At 38.3% G+C, this 22,981-nt stretch overlaps 1 protein-coding gene across 3 annotated transcripts in view; it reads right to left on the bottom strand.

Moving 5' to 3' along the window:
- B4GALT6 (beta-1,4-galactosyltransferase 6) overlaps positions 1–22,981 on the bottom strand; it is a 58,344-nt gene that overhangs the window by 19,889 nt on the left and 15,474 nt on the right. For all 3 annotated transcript variants that reach the window (XM_006920002.3, XM_025038677.1, XM_025038676.1), the window contains exons 2-3: positions 19,045–19,161; positions 12,678–12,791 (exon numbers count right to left, since the gene is read on the bottom strand). In XM_006920002.3, coding sequence (XP_006920064.1) covers positions 12,678–12,791; positions 19,045–19,161 — 231 coding nt within the window. The remainder of the gene's footprint in view (positions 1–12,677; positions 12,792–19,044; positions 19,162–22,981) is intronic.

Raw genomic sequence — 22,981 nt, 5'->3', positions numbered from 1 at the left:
TTTTTTTTTTTTTGCCTTTTTTCTGGCTTTATTTCTTCAACAGCTGTAATCATCATTGTCAGCAGTTTTCTCCAGTATCATTTGCAGTTTAATTTTCATTATGAACACACATGTGCCGACAGATTAAGATGAAGGTCTTATAACTTTCTCCTCAGTGGTTAGGGCCTCTCATGTCTGTCACTTACTTATATTCCTGATGCCCCAGGTACCCAAAGTTCACCTGCCTCCTGATGGTACCCCCATCCACACTCCTTAGAGTCCCTGAGCAGCTTTCCTATGTACTCATCACTCCTTGATCTGGAATCCTAATAACTTGCTGGCTGAAGGCCAAAGATGACCCAGTGCCAGGGATAACAGCAACGTCCCTTTTTTTCTGGAGTGGAAGAATAAATACTAATTAGTGGGTCAGGGGGTGTTAGGGTGAAGACCCTGTACATAGGAATGGAAGGGAAAAGGGCCTATTACAGAATGTGGCCAGAAAGAGGCACTGAACAGATGAGCCAGTGGTGACATGGTTTCCAAACTGTCTCCAGGAGTCTCTCTCAAGGTGAGGACTTGGGGTCCCCCCACTGTACCAAGACTACTTTCACCTCCTTTACATACAGGACATTTCCTTCAGGTTTCACTCCAGAAAGCATTCCAGTGCTTTAAAGCCAAGAAAGGACACAGCCTTCTTTACCATAAAGAAGTAAGCATCAGCCAGGCCAGCCCCTTTACTGCACTTGCTGAGATTTAAAGGCACCTAAAGAGCAAGGATCCAGGGCTCCACAGAGAGCTCCCCACTTTCACTCTGCACCTCTGCTAAATCTGAGATTTTCCAGGGAGACCATGTGCACTCCTTCTGCAATTAGAGATTGAAAGGTTGAAAAATAAATGTATTGGTTGAAATCCATTTACCCAGCAGTATAATCAATCAGGACATAAATGTAAAAATATTTACATATCAAATCCTGACTTGGAAAATTTGAAGGTGAGACTGGAGTTAGAAAGGAAAGAGCTGGAGAATTGGGGGCCTGAAGAGAAGAGGGGCTGCCTGTTAGCTAGAGGGTAAAGCGGAAGAATGAAGGTCAACTCTAAGCCACCCAGGAGTCTTGACAATGAAGCCTGGGGCCCAAACTACTTCTGTTATGTATGAGAACAACTCAGTTGCACCAACGGTGACACAAGACATTTGCTGTAATCTCTTAATGCTGAATTTGTAAGACATGCAACAAAATGCCTCCCTAAATGGGCTTGGGGTCTGTTAGGTACACGTGGGCCCAAACCATAGGCTCCTGGTAGTGTGGATTCTAATGTATCACATGACATGATTTAGGATATTGTATTTTCTATTAAAATATAACTTTTAAATAACTATTCAATACATATGAATTGCCTATATTTATATTTTTCTTGCATTTCAAGTAAAATTTAAGGCATATACTCTCTAGGCAGAGAGTTGTTTTCTCTATGAATTAACAGTTTTAAATGACTATTTCATTCATTTGAGAGCCTATATCTAAAGCCTAACTCTGTATTCTTGGGCTCTTGTCACTGTTTTACCCTCAAGGTTTCAAATGTGTACCACCCAAATGCCTGAGACAATATCAGAGAAAGACGTGACTTTCCTCTAGGCATATCCCTTCAAGTGAATTCCTCTCCAAAGTTGGAAAACCATTTTTACAATAAGATGGCACCTTCCCTCCCCGCTCTCTAAGCTGCCTCCTGAGTACAGCTCTGAGGCTGACCAGTTACATGAGTCATCTTGCCCACAGTCTCCCACTGTCCCTTTTGAAGCCAACGCTAGAAAATGCCCATTTCCAATGCTTTACTTAGGCTTCTCTCCTTGTGGAATTTTATAACCTCTGCTTATGTAAATGATTTCCTACTCAACTATTCTTGAAGGAACCAAATCTGAGTATTCTAAACATAGATAGGGTAGTTTTCAGTCACAAATCCCCAATACTAAGTTTAATGCATAGATATAGGATGAATGAATGAACAAATGAATGAATGAATTAGTAGGAATGGCAAAGCTGGCCATGTTCAACTCTGTCTCCCCTTTCTCTCTACCTGCATTTCCACTCCTTGGCTCCATCAGGTACTAAAATATGCCTTTAAGACATTTGCGCAAAAGGGGTCCCACAGCCCTCTGTTCAGCCCAAATTTTTGCCTCCTGATCTCAGCCACAATACACAGTTCTTAACATCTATTTTCCTCCAGTTAATAGTCTGCTTTCTGTTTCCAGTTTTCCCTCGTAATCTACCCAGTGAACCTTTGGTCCACCCCTGGAGGCCTCATAACCTTTATCACATGCTTTCAAAATGTCTTTCCAGTCCCTGACTACTGATAAGCTGAAAACCTCCTTTAAAGCCAGAATCCACAACCACAATTACTATACTTCCTCAATTCTGAGACACATTCATTCAAGTTTTAGCACTCTGACATAGGGACATATTCTCCAATGTGTGCATTTAATATACTGCTTCTTCCTTGTTCTCAAAAAGCCATTATAAAATTAAAGATGTGTCTTGTCAAGGAAATATGGCACATCATATACTCCTGCCTTTTCAAATATGCTTTCTGGACTCATTCAATTGCCAAGACATTTCCATATACTCTACCTCAATGTTTTCTCCAGAATACCTCCCCCGACGCCTCATCTGAAGTGAAGCACTATTCTCCTTTCAAACTGTGCTAAGTGCTCACTTTCCAATGTCTACAATCTTGAAGCCAGAAATAAAGGAAGGCATTCTGTACGCTCAAACCTACACCTTACAAAAGATCATTTACTTCTTCTCTCATAAATTTATCTCCTTCGACATTTATGACTTCTAGCCATACTACCTTCCATGTTCACTGTCAGGTACCCTCCCCTCCTTGAACATCCTCCTTGTTTACCCAGCTCTGTATCCACAACCTGAGCATCACTATCACCTAGAACTGACTGGCAGTGTCAGTGTTGAAAGCCTGTCAGTTCTGGCTTAAAGTTCCTTGTGCTATATCCCCATTTTTCCTGTCTATCCAGTCTCCTAATAAACCAGTTCACTAATTTGGGTGGTGTGGATAAGAGTTGCCAGCCATGCCTGTTTAGAATGGAGGTTACTGGCCCCAATCTCAAAGCGCTTGTGTCAGTAGATGCCTATGAGTCCTACCTGTGGCCACCCAGCTTTATCTGAACACATTTCAGCTACTTAAACTGCCCACCATTGAGTCCTGCCTGCAAGAGGAAGAAGCTAGAACCCACTCTCCCAACCTCTGTAACAGATAGGAGCAGTCACATGACCAGATACACCTGCAGAAATCTTTGAAGCATAAGTCAACAATATGAGGACTTGAGCATTTTGCAAACTATATTTCAGTTAAAACAGTAACAGAAGCTTCTGGCTTTAGGGATATCAGGAGTGGCACCTCTGGTCTCTAGACCTGAGCATTGCTGGCGGGAGCTACAATCTCTGCCTAGTGCCAGCAGGAGACTCTTCAGAGAGTGGTCTGGGCCTTGTTTTGGCTGTTCGGCCTCTGAACCTACTTCTGTGGTACACAGGTTTTCTGAGGGCTGCCTAATATCTCTTCACAGATTCCCTTTCCTCTTAAACTGAAGCGAGTTGTATTCTGTAGTTCACAACCAAGAAACCTTTGCCTTTTGATGTATGTCTGGGGTTTGGCTTAGAGGCCTTCATTTTTAACCAGCATCCCAGCTGATTCTGGTACAGATCATCCCTGGACCACACTCGGAGAAACACAGCTCCATGAGCTTCATATAATTATAGCTCCTTGCAATGAACTGAATGTTTGACCACCTCCCACCCTCAAATTCTTATGCTGAAATACTAACCCTCACAGAGATGGTATTAGGGAGGTGGGGGCCTTAGGGAAGTGTTTGGGTCATGAGGGTTAAGCTCTCACAAATGGGCTTAGCATCCTTTTATAAAAGAGATCTCAGAGAAATCTCTTGCCCCTTGTACCATATGGGGACACAGTAAGAAGATGGCCATCTATGAACCAGGAGAGGGACTGTCACCAGATGCTGAATCTGCCAGCACCTTGCTCTTAGACTTCCAGCCTCCAGAACCATAAGAAATTGCTATCTGTTGTTTAAGCCATCCAGTCTATGGCAGTTCTGTTTTAGCAACCCAAATGGACTAAGACACACCTATATACTAACAAACATTCTTATTGCCCCTCTCTTACTGACCTGCCACATCTGATCAACAATTTTCCATGCTCGAATTCTCCACTCAACAAATATCACTGAAGAAAATCCCATAAGCACATAGATTAATCCCATAATTTAGGTGATAGTACCTAAAATGTTGCCTTGAACATAGTAAGCTTTCAGTAAAAACAAGTGTCACATTATGTCTGCACTTTGACCCCACAGGGGTGTCAGAGGGGTTCTCTTGGCTGATCGTCGTCTTTCAATTTATAATTAGTTGACTCCACTTCTAATTCCCTATAACAATTTTTAAATGTTTACTCCTCCCTTTCAACTGCTTGGTCCTTCTTGGCCACTACCTCATATGTTTGTGGCCTCCTATACCATCAGGTACATAGAAGCAACAGGCATGAACCCCCTTAATTTTCTCCACCTCATCTCCAAATTAATGTACTCTTGCCTCAGGGGAGGAGGTATTCCTACTGCTTTCCAAAACTAACTCTTCAACCTAAGCGTATTTCTGTTTCCTCTCACTTTCTCCAGACTTGGCTCCATGGACACCCCACTCCCTTACTCTCCTTCTTATTTCTATCTCTTCTCTCTCCATAGTTTCTTTCTGTAATGCCTAATATTAGTTTAAATCCATTTCTTCCCTTAGCCCCACCTCCTCCACAGATTCCTTATCCTCACTCTCCTTTCACTTCCCACCAAACTTTGTTTTTTCCCCAGTATTATTGAAGTCTAATAGACCATTAGTTGCTCATATTTACATTGTATAATTCAATGAGCTTTTTTCAATTATAGTTGGCATACGATAATATATTAGTTTCAGTTGTACGGCATAGTAATTAAAGATCTATATAACTCACAAAGTGGTCACCCCACTAAATCTCTTCCTCCTTACATATCTTTACAACGTTGTTGACTATTTTCATTATGTACACTTTATATCTCCATGACTATTTTGTATCTGTCCATCTGTACTTCTTAATCCCTTGGCCCTTTTTCACTGTCCCCCCAACCTCCCTCCCATCTAGTATTCTCTGTATCTATGAATTTGTTTTTGTTGTTGTTTATTTTGTTCTTTAGATTCTACATGTACATGAAATCATGTGGTATTTGTCTTTCTCTATTTGACTGACTTCATTCCGCGCAATACCCTCTAGGTCCATCAAGGCAATATCTTTTTCCATCCCCTTCCTTTTAGTCTGTGTGTGTCTTTTAATCTGAAGTGAGTCTCTTATAGGCAGCATATATAGGAGTCTTGTTTTCTTATCCATTCAGCTTTCTTATCTTTTGTTTGGAGCACTTAATTCTTTTCCATTTGAGGTACTCATTGATAGGAATGTAGTTGTTACCATTCTTTATTCTTGTTTTAGATACCTGTTTTTTTCTTCTTAAAGAAGTCCCTCCAACAATTCCTGTAATACTGGCTAGGTGTTGATGAATTCCTTCAGCTTATTTTTGTCTAGGAAGCTCTTTATCTGTCCTTCAACTCTAAATGATAGCTTTGCTGCATAAAGTATTCTTGGTGTAGATCCTGGGTTTTCAACACTTTGAATATTTTGTGCCAAGCCCTTCTGTCCTGCATAGTTTCTTTTGAGAAATAGGCTGCCAGTCTTATGGGAGCTCCCTTGTAGATAACCAATTGCTTTTCTCTTGCTGCTTTTAAGATTCTCTCTTTGCATTTAATCTCTGGCATTTTAATTATGATGTATTGTGGTGTGGGCCTCTTTGGATTCATTTTCTTGGGGGACTCTCTGCACTTCCTGGGGTTGTTCTATTTCCTTCACCAGGTTAGGGAAGTTTCCTATCATTATTTCTTCAAATATATATATTCAACTTCTTGTTCTCCTTCTTCAGGTACCCCTATGACATGGATGTTGTTACTCTTAATTTTGTCCCATAGGCTCCTTAAATTATTATATTCTTGGTTATTTTTTTCTTGCCATTCTGGCTGAGTGTCCTTACCTTCCCCATCCTCTATATCAGTGTTTTGATCCTCTTCTTCCTCCACTCTGTTGATTCCCTCTAATACACTCTTCATCTCAAATGACGTAGTCTTCATTTCTGACTGGTTCCCTTTTATAATTTCCATTTCCATCTTTATGTTTTTTCATCCTTTGTTAAAGTTCTCACTGCGTTCATCTTTATAACCAGTGTTTTGAACTCTGCATCTGTGAGATGGCTTGACTCCGTTTTTCTTGGATCTCTGTTCTGTTCTCTGCTTCTTTGTCTTACCATTATGGCTGCCTTTCTGTGTCTATTTCTATGTACTAATTAAAGCTACTAAGTCTCTCGGTCTCATTAGCATGGCTTTGTGTAGTAGGAGTCTGGCAGCACAGTCCTGAGAGGAGTTCAGCTGCAGGCTAAGTTTATCCCCAGCCTGTGCCCCTCCAGAACCATCTGTTAAGATTTGGCATGCAATTCACAGGTGCTGTGCTTATAGTTGCCTCAAGAAGCCACACCAGAAACCAAGATCGGCTGCCACCAGTGTGAATCTGCTCAGCAAGTGGCACAGGACTCACCGAGGACACAACTGGATGTGGCTTGCATGGGGCCATGAGTTGGGGTAGGCAGGGTTTCAGGGAATCCTCTGGACAGAGTGACCTCTGTTATCCAATTTGATGACATCTCAGCTATGGCGGCATTGCATCTGCACACTGGGAAGGGGAAGGGCTCAACCGAGGGACAATGGATACCACCAGCATTTCTGCCCGATAGAAAGCTTGGCCTCCGGCCCTCACTCTGACAATTCAGTGTATCCCTATAAGTCCCTGGTGACCCCCGAGCAGCCAACCCAGTGCTGGTGCTCAGAGCAAGCAGGTCCATCACCGCGAAAGTCTGGTTTGCAGACATGGCCCCTTTAAGAGGCAGCTGCAACCACCAGTTGCAGCTGCCGTAGCCTCTGTCCCAGAATAGAGACCAGGCAGCCTCTATTCTTCATCCTGTCCTACCTCCAAATGTTGCAGGGTGATTTCTTATTTCTCTCCCTAGTTGTAGGGCTTCTAGACCCCAGGCAACTCTGCTTGCTGTTTGCTCTGTGTTTCCATCTCAACTTTGATGTGGTTGACAAGAGCGGATGAGCTAAGCTTCTATCATCAACACCATTTTGCTCGGTTCTCCCAAACATTTTTTTTAAAACCAACTAGTTTGTATGCACTCTGACTCACATCTCAGGACAGTATGTTTTGTTCTTACCCCACTACTCTACTAAAATTGAGTTCGCTATGGTTCCCATACTCTATGTGCCAAATCCAATGTCCTTTCATGGTTCCTCATTCTACCTGCTTTCTTTGACAAGACAGAATACTCTCTCCTTGGAACTCTCTCCATATTGGTCTCTGGGACACCATTTTTTGACTCTTCTATGTCCCTGACTGTTTTCCCTTCTTCTACTGACTGCCCTTTATACCCATAAGTGCTAAAGTTGCCCAGAAACTCCTTCATGTCTCACTTCCTCTTACTTGTAGCCCAGATCTATCTGACAAAACTCAGACCCCCAAATTAACTCTCTTGAGCTTTAAACAAAACGAGTCCAACAATGAACTCATTAACTTCTCCATTGTCCAAATGTGCTATTTATCCTGCATTACTTGTTTCAGTTAATAATCACCAAGCCAGAAACCTGCAAATTAACCCTGATCACCACATCTGGCCAATAACATCCCTAGAGCTCTTCTCTGGTGCCTCCCCCTCTCTCCAGTGCCACAGCCTTGTCATATGCCCTTGTCATTCCTCTTAGCCCCTTGTAGCAAGCTCCTTATCGGTCTTTCATTCTCCAGTATTTTCCCATTCTCATCCATTTTTCAGCTTCTCATTAGAATAGTCTTTCTGAAGGACCATCCCAGTCACATTACTCATCTGCCTAAAGCATATGAATGTTAAATTCCCTAAAGCACGGTTTTTTGTTTGTTTGTTTGTGTCTGTTTTACCTTTTTTTTGCCTCTGGAACTTTGAAAACTCTACACCCTCATCTTAGAGCAGTGGTCTCCAACATTTTTGGCACCAGGGACAGATGCTCCTATGAAAATCTAATGCCTGATGATCTGGGGTGGAGCTGAGACAGTGATGCTAGCTCTAGAGAGCAGCTGCAAATACAGATGAAGCTTCACTCGCACGCCTGCCATTCACCTCCTGCTGTGTGGCCCAGTTCCTAACAGGCCACAGAGTGGTACCAGTCCACAGCCTGGGGGTTAGGGGCCCTTGCCTTAGAGGGATGAACAAAACGCCATAAATTGAACAAAACGCCATAAATGCATACAATACTTCGGGGCTCAACTCCCTCTGAAGTCCATCTCATGGATGCCTAGGGATTCATGGAACCCACGAAGCCTTCAAACTGGTTAGTCCTTTACACAGGCCCTTCGCCTGCCTTATTTCTCACATACCTCACTATAAAGCCCCACCTCAGTCAAGTGGACCAGCCTCCATTCCTAGAATACAGAGCCTCTTGTGCTCTGACACTGTTCCCCTTACCTACCTACTGAATTATCTTCCAAGAACCACTGCCAATGTCCCCTCTCTCAAAAGTCTCCCTTTTCCTTTCAGCATGAACTGCAGTCTTCCTTTCATCCCATAATAGCCCTTGTGTAACAATTAGCACACTGCCTTTCTCTGAGTGCATTACCTCCTCTAGCTGGTAGGCACGAGATCATCTGCAGCTTTGTTTCTCCTCGTTCTGCCCCTATGAACAAGACAGAGCTCGCTGTGTGTGCAACCGCAGTTCAAAAATTGCTTGTTTACTCTAAAATGGCTCCCATCTCTCTTTTCTACAATAAATATATGCATAGTGGTTTGTTATATTAAGTATCATTTGAGCTTTCCTGACGTTGATTTGCTTATCTTTTCCCTCTTTGTCGATTTTCATTTGAATTATTTAAACATCTCGAAAATTCCTTGTAGCTTTTGTTATGTTTAAAAAGCTAGCAACTATAGAAACTATCAGGGTTAACCCATAAAGGGAACTATTCCACAAACAGTAAGAACAGAATATATAAAAGCCATTGCAAATGTATTCTATTTGAATAAGAATTAAAAGGTAGGAAAACCGCAGGTAAGTCTATCTTCATTTTAATGCAAAGTGCACAACTGACATTTTTGTCTATACTTCACCCAGAAATATCAACATATCTATGCTAAGCATTTACTGCTTTTTAGCTCTAAATAAAGTAAAATTTCTATTTTACTTTGTTAGCACAGAGAATCTCACATAAATTTAATAAAGCTGAATGTGTTCTGTCCTCTGAAAAATCTCTAAATACTAACAGTAACAAAGAAGTATTCATTTACTTATGTTGTATAAATAATCACATTAAAAGTAGTTGTATGGTTTAAGTGACTGAATATAAAATATTGCTGACCCCCTTGAAATCAATTTTATCTGAATTCCAACTGGAAAGTTCAAATTTTATCTTTATAGTAATTTAGTGCTAGTAGTCTCATTGCTACGCTAGAGAAAAATCAAAAAGAAGCTACATCTAGATAATCAAACACATTGATTTTAAGCCTTAACTTCAGTTTTGGTGATTATAGGAAAATTAAGTATCATTCATACTTGAATGGTTTTATCTAAGTAGCTTATTCTTACACAGACTTCCTTTAACTATTATTTGGGGAGGTATCGTATTCAATTATTTTGTGTGATGTTATCATAAGATTTTATACATAGGAATTTTATTACGCTATTCTCTATCTTTGATGGGAAATAATCCTGTTAATTAAAAAAATTAAAGATGCATAGCTGCTTATAAAACTCCTAACTCTATACATTTCTCCTGGGTTTCTCATTCCCTTGCTCATTATAAAGACTAGCTACATCATTCAAAGAAGTGAAGGAAAGGAAAGGGAATGTCATATTAACTTCTGTTAAGCTTCAACCACAGCACTTCTATTTATCCTTGCAACACAGTGAGTTGATATTATAATCCCAGATTTTACATGTGGATAAACTGAGGCTCCACTTTGCAAAGGTCACACGACTAGTGAATGGGCTCTCCTGGATGGCTCATGCAAGGCCCACTTGGAGAAAGCCTCATTATGTTGGCTAGGCCCATGGCTCTTTTCTAAGGAGTTATCTGTATATGGCCAGATTTCCTACCAAATAACCCTGTCACTCTGGCCACAGCTAACTGGACAAGGGATTGATGATGGACCCAGAGCTGGAAGCCCCTGAGGAGGCCTTTTGTGAAAAGGTGACTGGCCAAACAAATGTGACCCTCTCTTGTAGAAGAATGCAAGACTCTGAGAGAAACAGAGAAAAGGAGCAGTAAGACCAACACACTCAGTGAAAAGGCAGTGAGTTGCAGCCATGACACAATCTCTCAAGCACTGTGACAGAGATATTTATGAATTATAGGACTGGAGGAGAGGAGTGCTAATAGGAAGTCCTGGCAGGCAGATGCTCTTAAACAGTTTAATTAGTACTCATAAAGCACTAATTGAGAAAATGGCAACTAAATCAAGAACAGAAATATTTCCTCAAATTAAAACCTTTGAATATGCAAATTATGAAAATAAAATTATTGTAATCAATATTTCAATAGAACATTACTCAGCAATTTCAGTTCCGTACAGACAAAAACATTCATTCTTAGAAAATCAAGGCTGCAATAACAAAGTAATAACAAATATACAGTCACAAAAATCATAGTTTCATTCTCTATTATGGGACACAACAAGGAGAGAGCAAGATTAAAATCAACTGGGAAGTTTTTTGTTTTAAATAGCAAAGCCCAGGCCATATGTCAGATCAATAAAATCAGAAATTTAGGGATTGGGCACAAGAATTATAAAAGTCCCTCAGGCTGTTGTGTAGCCAGAAATGAGTTCTACTGCTCTAGATCAAAGCGTGACCCAAGAATCACTAATATCAATGTCACAAGGGAACCTGTTAGAAATGAAAATTCTTAGACCCCACTCTAGATGGATCTGAAACTCTGAGGGTGAGGCTCAGCAATCTGTTTTATAAGACCATCCAGGTGACTCTGATACACCCTAAAGTTTGAGAACCACAGCCTAAGATGGTATTAAAAGGTGAATCTTTCTTTTTATTATAGATACATAATACCTATCAATGATAAACTGAAAAAAATCTAACAAATATGGCAGGCAAAGGCTAATTTCCTCAATAAAGAAAACTCAAGTAAAAACATTCAAAACATCCTTAGATACTGAGGACATTAGAACACAGATAAATAAGTAATTCAAAAAGATGTTTACTAGATTTTTAATTATATAAAAATCAAGATATAAACATATGTATAAAGTAAACTTAAAATGGGGGGAGGGACATACAAAGAAAAAGCCAAAATAGCCATGTGGCTTCTGAGTTACAATGTTTTTTTAAATGATAATGTATTACCTTCATAATTTTGAAAAATATATATTTAAAGTCCAATATCTTGATCCCTACCTCATACTATACACAAAAGTTAAAAACAAAATTGTAAAAAAAAAAAGAGAAAATAAAGAAGAGTATTTGTATGGTGTTGAGGGAAGGAAAACTTTCTTAAGACAAAAAAACAAAAACCTTAAATAAAGTGATTGATACACTTGAAAACATAATTTTGAACTGCTATAAAATAAAAGATTCCTTAAACAAAATAAAAGGACAATCCAGGGACTGTAAAAAGTTATTACAACACATAAAGCAGACAACAGGTCACTGCCAGGACATATATAAAGAACTCCTACTGATCAATACAAAAATCTAATTAACCAATAAGGAACTTATAAAGCACATTCTTGAGCAAGTCACAAGAGAGAAAATTTAAAACCATTCAAAAAGACTTGAAGTTACTTAAACCCACTAGCAATGAAAGTGGAAGCTGAAACAATGAGATATCATTTTTTTTTCAAAGTGGTACTTTTATGCTTTGGTGTTGGAGATATAAATTGGTACAGCTGCTCTGGCACGCCACCAAGCCATAGCCACTTGTGGCTATGAACATTCAGTAACATACACACACGTGCACAGAAAAATGTGCACTATGTTGTTCTTCACAGCACTGTTTTGTGATAGCAAAAAAGTGGAAATAGCCTAAATTTTCATCAGCAAAGTAAAAGGTAAATGAAATGTGGTACATTTATTCAAAGACCTATTATGCAATAGTTAAGAGAAATAAACAGATCTATATCCAGATTGTATCAACCTGGATAGTTCACAAAAAGTGTTAAGAAAAAAAAATTTACAAAATTAAATGTAATTAAAATCATTTATATTAAGTTCTTAAATCTGAAACATTTTAATTTTTGATCTATCCAGCCATCTCTGTAGAAAATAATTTTAAAATAACCTGTCAGAATACACATCACACTCACAACAGAGGTTACTTCTAGGTAAGGGTAAGTTTTTTCTTCAGCTTTTCAATCCCCCTCCCTCTCCAAAAAAGTCCTTTGCCAAAAAAAAAAAAAAATCGAATAACATGCTACATAATACAAACATTAGCACTCACAGTAATGAACTGAGCCTAGTGCTCTGATTTTTATTATTTCATTATAATTCAAGCAAACAGTTAAGTCAAAATTAGATGACACTTACGCATGTAAGGTAGTTTTTCTGGGCAGGGGAGGTATGGCGAATATGTGAAGTTTTCTGGAAGATATGTTGTTGTTTGAACAAGATAATCACTTGAATTACTGCCTTCAGGATAATCTTGAAGAGAGAGAAAAAAGTTACAACCAGAAAATTGCCCTTTGCTTTGCTGCTAGTAAATGAAATATGTCACCGTCACTGTGAGAAGGTCTGCAATATGCAATCTACAGAAGTACTTAAAAGCAGTGACCTCTAAAGAACTATCGAAAAACAAAATGCAGCTGCCATGGCTACTCTCCCATTTATCATTCACTGCTCCAGAATGGACCGCTCAGCAAGATTTCCCAGGAGAACCCTGGGACAAGTCTAGAAAGCAGTCTGGCCTCTGCAGACATACAGAGCAGTCTGGCTCTCTGCAGACATACAGAGCCAGCCCATTTGCGACCATATGAGAGCACCTGCTCCCATCCCTCCCCTGGCTGAGCTGGACTGAAAGAGAGTGTGACAGTACCCCAGGGGCTCCAGGAATCCTCTCTACTACCAAACAGCCAAGGGTATTCAGGACCATCACACAGACACAGTGCTGCTTCTAGCATCCACAGAGCACAGAGGTGGGAGTAATGTTTTCTCACCACCCCACACTCAGGAAACTGAGATTTACCCACACTACTTACTTCTGTAACATAGCCCATTTTAAATCTTTAAATTAGTCATTTCCAACCTGTGGGCTGCAGTCCCTAGGAAGCCCTGAAGCTATTATTACATTGTCTTTAGAATCAGCCAGTTATAAAGCATAGAAGGCGTTGGTTTAGCGGCCCAAAGTGAAATGCTGAGTTCAAATCCTTGCTCCAACACACACGAGCTTTGTGATCCAGGGCAAGACAACATGGTTTCTCATCTGTGCCCACCTCGTATTGTCATTTTCAGATTTCAATAAGATAAACGCATAAAGTACTTAGAATAATCCCTGGCCCACATACATACTCAATATTCAATAACTGTAGATATGAGCAATTGGTTTAGAAATGAACACCTGACCCAACCTAGGACAGTCAGAGCCTTAAGAGTCTTAAACATGGAGCCAAAGAGATCACATTTCGGTCCCTTTCTGGAACAAAGTTCTGAGATGCAAATCTGGGAACCATGACCTGCCAGTTTCCTGCTATGTAAGAGGAAGCTGATCTAAAAGAATGAAACTAAAATGTAGTAAGAAACAAGAGATGGAAACAGCTGATTAAACTACTGTCTGTCTTCTGGATCACATACCATGTACACCCAGAAAATGAAGCTCTAACAGACACTTCAGGAAAACAGGAAGATAGTCCTTCAATCTTCAGTAATCTGCTCTGATAAGAAATATTTCTATCTGAACTAGCCTGCATGAAAAGAGATAGGAAAGAGGAGAACAGGCCTGTCTGCCAGTAACCAGCAAGCAAAAAAGGCTGAGGGTCAAAATCATATACTTTCTTGAACTGTAAAAGCGAAACCCTCTCACTGTGAAAAAATGGTAGAATCCTGGAAATTCAATATGAAGTATATGAGAAGAGTCAAAAAAAACTAAACACCTCCTTTGTACACCTTTGTCTACCATAAGTATTCATTCATTCATCAATGTAGAGTTGATGGAGATGGGATGCAGCCTGGGAGCCAGAATAGCACTTCAGAGCAAAGAGACTCACCCCACCTCCAGCCCTACCGGTTGTAAGGGGCCCTGCAGAGGCTGCTAAGCAGAGGTTTCTAGGGATCTGGTACCAAGGAAGAGACAGAAGCTAGAGAAGAAGATCCAATTCCAAAGAACTGCACAGAAATCTATTTAGAAATCTGGCAGGGCATTAGCAAGGTTTTAAGGTAACTGTACTACCAAAACCCAAACATGACAAATAGGGACCAATGCTGGTACAACTGCTAAGGCCTATTTCACCAGGAAGTAGGAAAGCCCCAGGAAGAGAATCTTCTAACGCCTTTCTCTGGAGGAGCCCTGGAAAGCACTTGACAAGGAAAATCCTCCAACCCAAAGGGGATGGGGACTCAGTAGATATTGTTTTGTATGTCCAGAGACAGACTAACACCACAAAAATCCCCCCAGTAGCCCATAATCTCAATCTCACCCATAAATATCTGGAAGATTTAAAGATACTAAACAAAATAAATGTAAGGAAGTCTAAGGAAGTTCTGATTCTTTCTTTAAGATGCTTTATAAAAATATATCTAGATATGTACAAATTTAAAGTTAGATTCCAAAAAAATTTTCTCCTTTGCTGGGGACTCTTGCTATGCTAGCTAAGCATCTACTGCACACTATGTATTTGCAGGAGCTGAAAACAGAATATAAACAAGGCTGTCCCTTAGAGCCACTGCCTTTATGTGTTCCAAGACTCGTTTTCTTATCATCCTGAGGCAGATAAATATTAACATTCTCATGCAGTCCTTAATGTCATGTCGTTAACTTCAGAGTATTTTCTTAATCTGCATAATTTGTTAATTTTTGTCATTAATGCTGGAGCCCCTTCTCTTAGCCACACCCCGTGGGGTCTATAAATCCACATTCGACTCAGAAAAATTCTGAGCTCTCTCGACATTTCTGTCAAACAAAATGTTAGCTCCCCAGGGAGTTGGTGGCAACAGGAGGGCCAGAGGACTGTTTCTCTTTTTATTTTAGTGTGAGGAGGACTGAATCTTTCACAAAAGAACCAATGCATTACTTTTATCAGTTTTTAAAACACAACATTTTTTTTTAAAACCTTAAAGACATGCAATATCAGTATACATTAACAATGTTTTGGAGTTAAATGTGTTATTCTTAGCCACATCATTATGAATAATCATAAGGATCTCAACTCATGGCCAGACTTACACAAACATCTCTGCACTCCATGAGTACTGTGTCCAGGGGCATTTACATTATCCCAATGTATTTTGTATACAAGTCTATCCACCCTGGCCCTCTGCCACTAGTCCAAACACCTCTTTTCTGAAATCAATTGCCTCTTATTTCTAGTATCTGATAAAGCACCTACAACAGAGTAGAAATTTACTGCAAATGAACACTTCACAACTGATAGTACAGCTAACAATGATTTAAGGTTCTGGGGACTATATTGTAATAAACCCACAAAATCATATTCCTACAAAATGGTTAGGTCCATCGAGTATAACCACTGTTTTCAAAATTGGGATTAGTTTTAACATGTGTAATAGATGCATTTGAGACTGACCCACCACAACTGTTCTAAAAGGTAGACATTATTTCATCTAATGAATGGATGAAACATGTGTTCTGGGCCCCCTGCCTTCTTTTGCCCTTCCAGAGCCACACCTGAATGAAAGAAGCACAGAATGAAAACTGCCAGACAGGTCCCCTCCCCAGCTCTCACTAGACCTTATCACCTAAGGTAAAAGGAGAACAGGACGAAGGAGACCTCTCGAGGGCTTTGTTTTTCCTGCAAAAGGACAGTTTAAATTGGTAATAGAAACTCAGTGAGAGTTCTAGTCTGTTTTCCACTAGCTTGTCATGTCAGTCTGGCAGTGTCTGAGGGCATTGGAGCATGCACCCCATTAAATAAGTGTGCTGGGTTACTTCTAACAACCCTACCAGCTCTAACATTGCATGACCCTTATCATCTGCTTTGGTAATTATTCACTGAATACATCTTGTTTTCTTGAGTCCATAGCTACAAGACAAAACACCATTTGATTATGAGAGTATGTGATTTCTTTATATATACGTGTGTGTGTGTGTGCGTGCGTGTGTGTGTGTGTGTGTAGGTGTATACTTACACTTAATGCTTCAGAAAGTCAGGTACAGGGTTATAAACCCCATTTTGAAATCAAATGTACTCATGAATATCACAACCTATTTGCCATTAGGTGTTCAATTTTATCTTTTGTAAGCTACTTTTATTGACATATAACATTGCATTAGTTTAAAGCGTACGACATAATTTGATATATGTATATGTTGCAAAATAATTACCACAAAAAGTTAAAATCCATCACCTCACATAGTTACAAATTTATTTTTTTGTACTAATAACTTTGAAGATCTAATCTAAGTATTAAATTTTAAATGAGCCGGTACATGTTAACCAATTCTCCCCTAGAATTCGATTAGCACTTTGTATATCTTATTGGCCATTATCTCCTTTTTCACAGATTATATTTGTGTAAGTCTGTACAGAAATAAACAATTGCCTTATAAATAATTATTTCTGCATCCATCTCTTCCAGAAGCCTAGAGATCCTCATATAAAGAGAGTGTTTTTCTTAATGTTGTATCCTCAGTATCTAGGTAAGTATACTAACTATACTAATTGTTCAATATAGGTGAAATGGCAGAGCCTCATAGCTGTCTACTCAGACTCCCTTTTCCTTTTCTCCCTAGGTAACAGAACCCAATTTCATTCAAAGCACCAGTGAGCTAGCTCAAAGACTATAATTCCCAGTGCCCTCACAACTAAGTTCTGGCCAATGAAATTTAAGCAGTAATGCTGTGTGGGGCTTTCAGTGAGCCTCCCTAAAAGGGGCACTCTTTTGTTCTTCTTTGTTCTTCTTCCTTCTTCCTCTCCTCCTTACTGATGGAGCCCTGGCAGCCACCTTAGACTGTGAAGCCACATGACAGAGCAGATGATGGAAAGCGTGTAAAGACTTTCTCCACAAAAGCCACAGGTATTCAACTTAAACTTCTCTTGCAGAAGAACATAACCTTTATATTTAAAGCATCATAGGTGGGTCTCTCTTACAACCAAACCCGGTCTCCTGAGAACAGTTTAAGAGAAGTTTTAGGAGCAAACTTTAATCTAAGTATGTATTGGCTAGTCAGTCTTTATTCAAACTATGACTTGGTGAAGGGAAAAGAGGATTTCCTTTTTTTTTTTTTTTTCCTTTTCAGTTGCAGGAAGCTGAGGGGAAAGTTCATCTTGTCCAAATAATCAGTTCTCTTAACTATGCTTAACATTCACACATATAACTTGTTCAAACTCCAGGAAAAGAACCTGATTACGCACAGATTTTTAGTACTACTTATACAGAGTAAACTAAAGATGCTTAATATCTCCGTTCGGTTGAATGAACTTTTAATTAACACTTTCACAGTCAACTTTTTCAACCTGGACAAGTCCTAAAGCAGCTTGTAAAATGTTGAAATTTCTCCTAAAATTGAGATACTATTCAGAAGACCAATTAATGCAGAAGACCAGTTAATGAGACTGACTGTACTATTAAAATATCACTACGAGACAGTCTTTCTAAAAGAAATTTCTTTAAAATTAAAAGGGAGAAAACAAATAAAACTGTCTTGATTTGTGGCACCATAATACAATTTAGGCAAATGACTATAAAGGATTTTGTAGAAGCATGTATGAATTTAAATTAAAAAAAATCAATATGTTACAGTCTTAAATTTTTAGAAGAGTCTAAAACTATTACCCACCTTAACATGCATTTTAAGAAAAAACATATATAGTTGGGAGATAAGAACTTCCTATTAGTGGTGTCTGTGTGTGGTATGTGTGTGTAGTTTACAGTGGCACCATGAAGAACTGTTGACACAATTTAATTCTTTAATTTTAAGTTTTTAAAATGAGAATACAGAGGATGCAAAAACTGACAATCAGCCGTCGAACGCTTTGAAGTAACACCTCAAGAGACAATGTGGAAACACTGCCATAGAGGACCATAATCATTCTCCCACAATAGTTAAACCTATTTACATCAATTCCACCATCATTAAATCAGTAGTTTGGCCTATTACTTAAATATTAACCTTTATGTGGTTCTAATGGATCATCATCTTTTACACAATATTTTAAAAAGACGGAGCAGCTACTGATTTCTAATTTTATATAATCTCTCCTTTAGCCCCTAAAAAGTCTACTAAATTAGTAAGAACCTTCTATAATTAAAAACAGTAAGTATTTTCTAGACATAGAAAAACATTTTAAGAATTAAAATGAACATAAAGAAAGGGGGCAGAATGGCGAAAATGAACAAATTATTCATTTTGTAGTAATTTTCTCTTAAATACAATAGGTATATTCAAAAAGTACAAGCTGCTTTTCTATTGTGTTTAACCTATGTTTTCAAGAAACTTAAATATCTTTGTACAAAATCCTCATTACCTTTCTGCCCATACCTTCATATGTCCTAGAATAGACAGGATACCTAACAGTCCTGGCTCAAGCAGTAAAAGAACTTCCCAGTACACTTGGCAGGAGATACCTTCACCTTTAACAGGAAGTTAGCTGGAGGCAAAACCAGAGTTTGAGAGATTCGGTTTCCTGCCTTAGACTACAGGGATAATAAGCAGCAGCAGCAAAGTGAGATTAAGCAGGAAGCAATTTTACCTGTACTGAGATTAAGCAGGAAGCAATCTTACCTGTACCGTTGAGGGTAGTATTTTTATTCGTGTAAAGCCTGATCATATGTCCTATTGTTTTCACATTTTCTCTCAACATTATTCCTCGAGCTTGTACCATAAAGAGATATGTGTTGGCTATTAAAAAAAGAGAGACAGAGAATCTCATGATTCAGTTATGCTTTTTTTTTAATTTAATAAAATATTCAGATTGGGGACATTGCACAATAAACCCAAACTGACTCAATTAGGATGTCCAAAGGGAATACATAAACATAAAATCACTATTTCCCATTATCAAAAATTTACAAAAACGGTTTTTTTAAACAATAAAGATGAAAAAAATAAAGTAGTAACATCAAATAGAATGAGACTAAATGAACAAACTGAAATAATGAACTTCTTTATTGATAAATGATTTTCCACTATACATATACTTAGAAACTTCAAAGAGGAATTTTATTACAAATATGCAATCATATAGTTATAAAATTCACTTCCTCTAATTCTATATTAATTCCCCCAAACCAAAACCTCCACCAAGGTGAGGATTCTTTACGTTCTTATAAATACATCATAAATCACCATAAATCACCATAATATCTAATATGGATATTCCTGCAAACTGTCAATGTGTTAGGTTGGTGTGGGGCAGGATTATCTAGAATCCATTATCTATTTTGATAATTCCTAAGAGTTTATTACTTGAACTTTTATACTCCCTTTATATCACAATTCTACCTATCAAGATTATAAAAGCAGATGAAATCGAATGGGCATTTTCCAAGTTGGTCAGTTTTATTCTTCGTGGTAAGTGCTTCAAAAACAAGCCCTTAATGTCTTCTTTTGGGAGAAACTGGTAGATTGACAAAGATTACAAAAATCTCTGCCTTTTGAGATGCCACACCTCCTCAGAGAGGCACAGAACTAAAGTCAAAAGATCCTTTCTTTCTTGGTCCTGATTCTGCTAGAGCAGTGCATAACTTTGGGCAACTGACTAGATCTCAGTGTCCTCATCTAAAAAAGGCAACATTACACTAGATGTTCTCTAAAGCCCCTTTTACTCTAAATTTTCCAAGCATAAAACCCGAAAATAATAAACTCCATTCAGACAAGAGAAGGAGGCTCATCATCATGAGAAAACCAAGAAAGTGCAAGGCTTAATGACTCAATTTTAAGATAAGCTATCTCTGAACAGTCATGATATTCTTGAAAAATGAATGCCAAATGAAAACACTGAAAATGACAGCTAATTTTCTGGGCCCTGTTCTACTTCCTCAAGATAGTAGAAAATGATGAGCAAAATGTATTGTTTACTACCTCCTTTCCTATTTTTTATGTAAACTAGAACTTGCTCAAATTACAAATGAGCACAAAGTAAATAAAACCAGTAGAGAAGCAGAGTAAAATAACACTTTTCCTGTCACCTTCAATTCATAATGGAGAAACAGAAATCCAGGTTTCATATAAGCATTACTTTATTTTTAAGAGCATGTTTACACTCTCTCTAGAAAGCAGTCCTATAATTAGATTTAACTTGTTTAGGCTTGAATTTATGATACTGGGTCACAAACACCACACGTTTTTACTACGTTTTTACTCTTGAGTGGACTTTAAAAAAAGAAAAGAGACAAAGTGAAAAACAAAAAGAATAGCCAACCAAAACTATGGGAAAATGTTTAATAAAAGCCAAACTAACATTAGCAATTCTACCTAAACCAAGATCTCAATTCAACTGAAATTATGCAGGAAAAAAAAACCATCAAGTAGATTACTAACACCAATTTGTTTACAACACCTTGTATCACTTAACCCTAAAGGTATACAAGAAACTTCTTAGCAGTGAAGTATACATCTTTATATTTGTTCTACATCAAAATGTAAAAAGAAGACATCTTGAAGTAGCAGAACTAAGCCAAAGGTCAAACCAAGGCCAATATTGTTTCTCAGACTTCAGAAAACAGTACTGACCTAAGCAAGAATATGCTTGGTAAAAATGTATGCACATTACTGTGTGTCCTGAAACCAGAATTTTTTTTAACAAAATAGCTTTTGATTTTAATTAATGTACCTACTCATATAAAGAAAATTGTTCGACATCTTGAAACCAAGTCAAATTTAAGTAGCAAGAAAAAGATCTGGATAGAAAAAATTAATCGAAGTCAAATTTTCCTAAAACTTTCAAACTATCAGGTTACAACACTGTTAAGAAAATAAAATGATTACTGATGGCACCTGTGACAAAGGTGAACTATTTACCTAAATAATGCATCTTTGTTAGCTGTGGGTAGCTGTTATTTATGACAATACCTGCCAATAATGAATGCTCTCTCTCTCTTGATTTGAAAGCCAGTGGAGAAAAGGATCCTTGAAAATGAAAAAGACAACTAAAATAGATGATTTTGTTCTTTGTATCCTTGCACATCTCCTGACACCTCTACTCAGTGATACTCAGGTAAATGTGGCTGTCAAAAGCTGCTGAGTATCTACTGGGTGTACCGTGTCCCACTTGGAAAACTAGTACTTCAAATGGGTGCCAAAAGTCAAATGTAATGAGATAATAATTATCCCTGTTTGTGTCAGTGTCAGACTTTGGGCTGATCCTGAGTAATAAAGCCTTTTACCGTAAAAAAAAAAAAAGAAGAAAGAAAGAAAGAAAAAGATAAAAAGAATGCATCTACTATTCACTAGATCAATGGAGAAAACTATCGGAAAGTGAGACACCAACCTCTCCAAATGGGAAATCTATTAGTTTATTTTAAATCATGTACAGCTAATTGAGTTACATTCCTTAGGTTAATGGTCCTCATGGGTTTAATCCCTAAAGATCAAAACCCATTAGGGCATGAAGCTGTGTTTAAATGCTAACAGGAAGAACATGATGTGTCAAAGTGCTGCTAGGCACACTAAACCAGCAGGAGAATGGTCTGACCGTCTGATTTCCAAATATCATAAAACTTAACCCATAAGTTAACCCACACTCAAGTAACTATGTGCCTAATATCATTAATGTAAAATGTGATGTCTTATTGGCAAGCTAATAAATTAGAGGAAACCCTTGTCTAAAATTTCTATTTCAACTTACAAGAAACTACATCTCAGAAAACAAATAGAGAAATCTTTCCCAGCCTTGCCCTCTGGTCTCAACACAACTCAGAAATACACTAAAAACTAACATTGCTTAATTAAAATCATGCCATGTGTTCTCTAATTTAATCTGCGATTTGCTTCTGCATTGTGAGACATAAATTTAACTTATTTATCAGTTCTACTTTCCAGGGGAAGAAAAACCACAACTTAAGAAAAAAAAAAAAAAACCCTTTAAAAATCAACAGTTTTCAACAGCTTCTAGGCATCCTATCCTGGGTTTATGAGGAAAGAAATTTATGAACTTGCCTCATTCTCAACTTAAGAAAACTAAGCAGTGCACCTGCTATTATTTGGTCTCCCCGCCCCTTTCTACATCCAGCTTTGTTCAGTGAAAGCACGGTAAGTATCCAAGACAAAGATTATGTGCCAGAATACAGTGATTTGGAAAGTTTTCCTGAGCTATGAAAGACTCAAACACATCTCTCTGATCCTGTGATCACATTCCTAACCGTTATGACACACTGCCACATTATCCTTAACAAAAGGTAAGCCAAGTGAAGAGCCGATATTGAGGGAAATCATGTTGGTTAGGCATTCTGGCACGAAGTCATAAATATAAGACTGAGCTAAGAAAGAGGAGCTAGAAGTACAATTTGGGGAGACATTCATATCAAAGTAAAAGTGGGAACTATGGTGATAAATTACCACAGGAAAAATTATCTAGAAAGGAGATAAAGTGAAGTTCAGATGCGGATGTGGAGACAGACCACAAATAGGAGACACACAGATAAAAGACCACAAGATAAATTAGTCTGAGCTTGAACACATTGAAGGAGGAAGGGGAAACCGTCGACCATGTCAAATGCCA

This window comes from Pteropus alecto, unplaced genomic scaffold (genome assembly GCF_000325575.1).
Source record: "Pteropus alecto unplaced genomic scaffold, ASM32557v1 scaffold146, whole genome shotgun sequence".
Taxonomy (NCBI): domain Eukaryota; kingdom Metazoa; phylum Chordata; class Mammalia; order Chiroptera; family Pteropodidae; genus Pteropus; species Pteropus alecto.
This window is presented reverse-complemented; position numbering and strand designations above follow the sequence as displayed.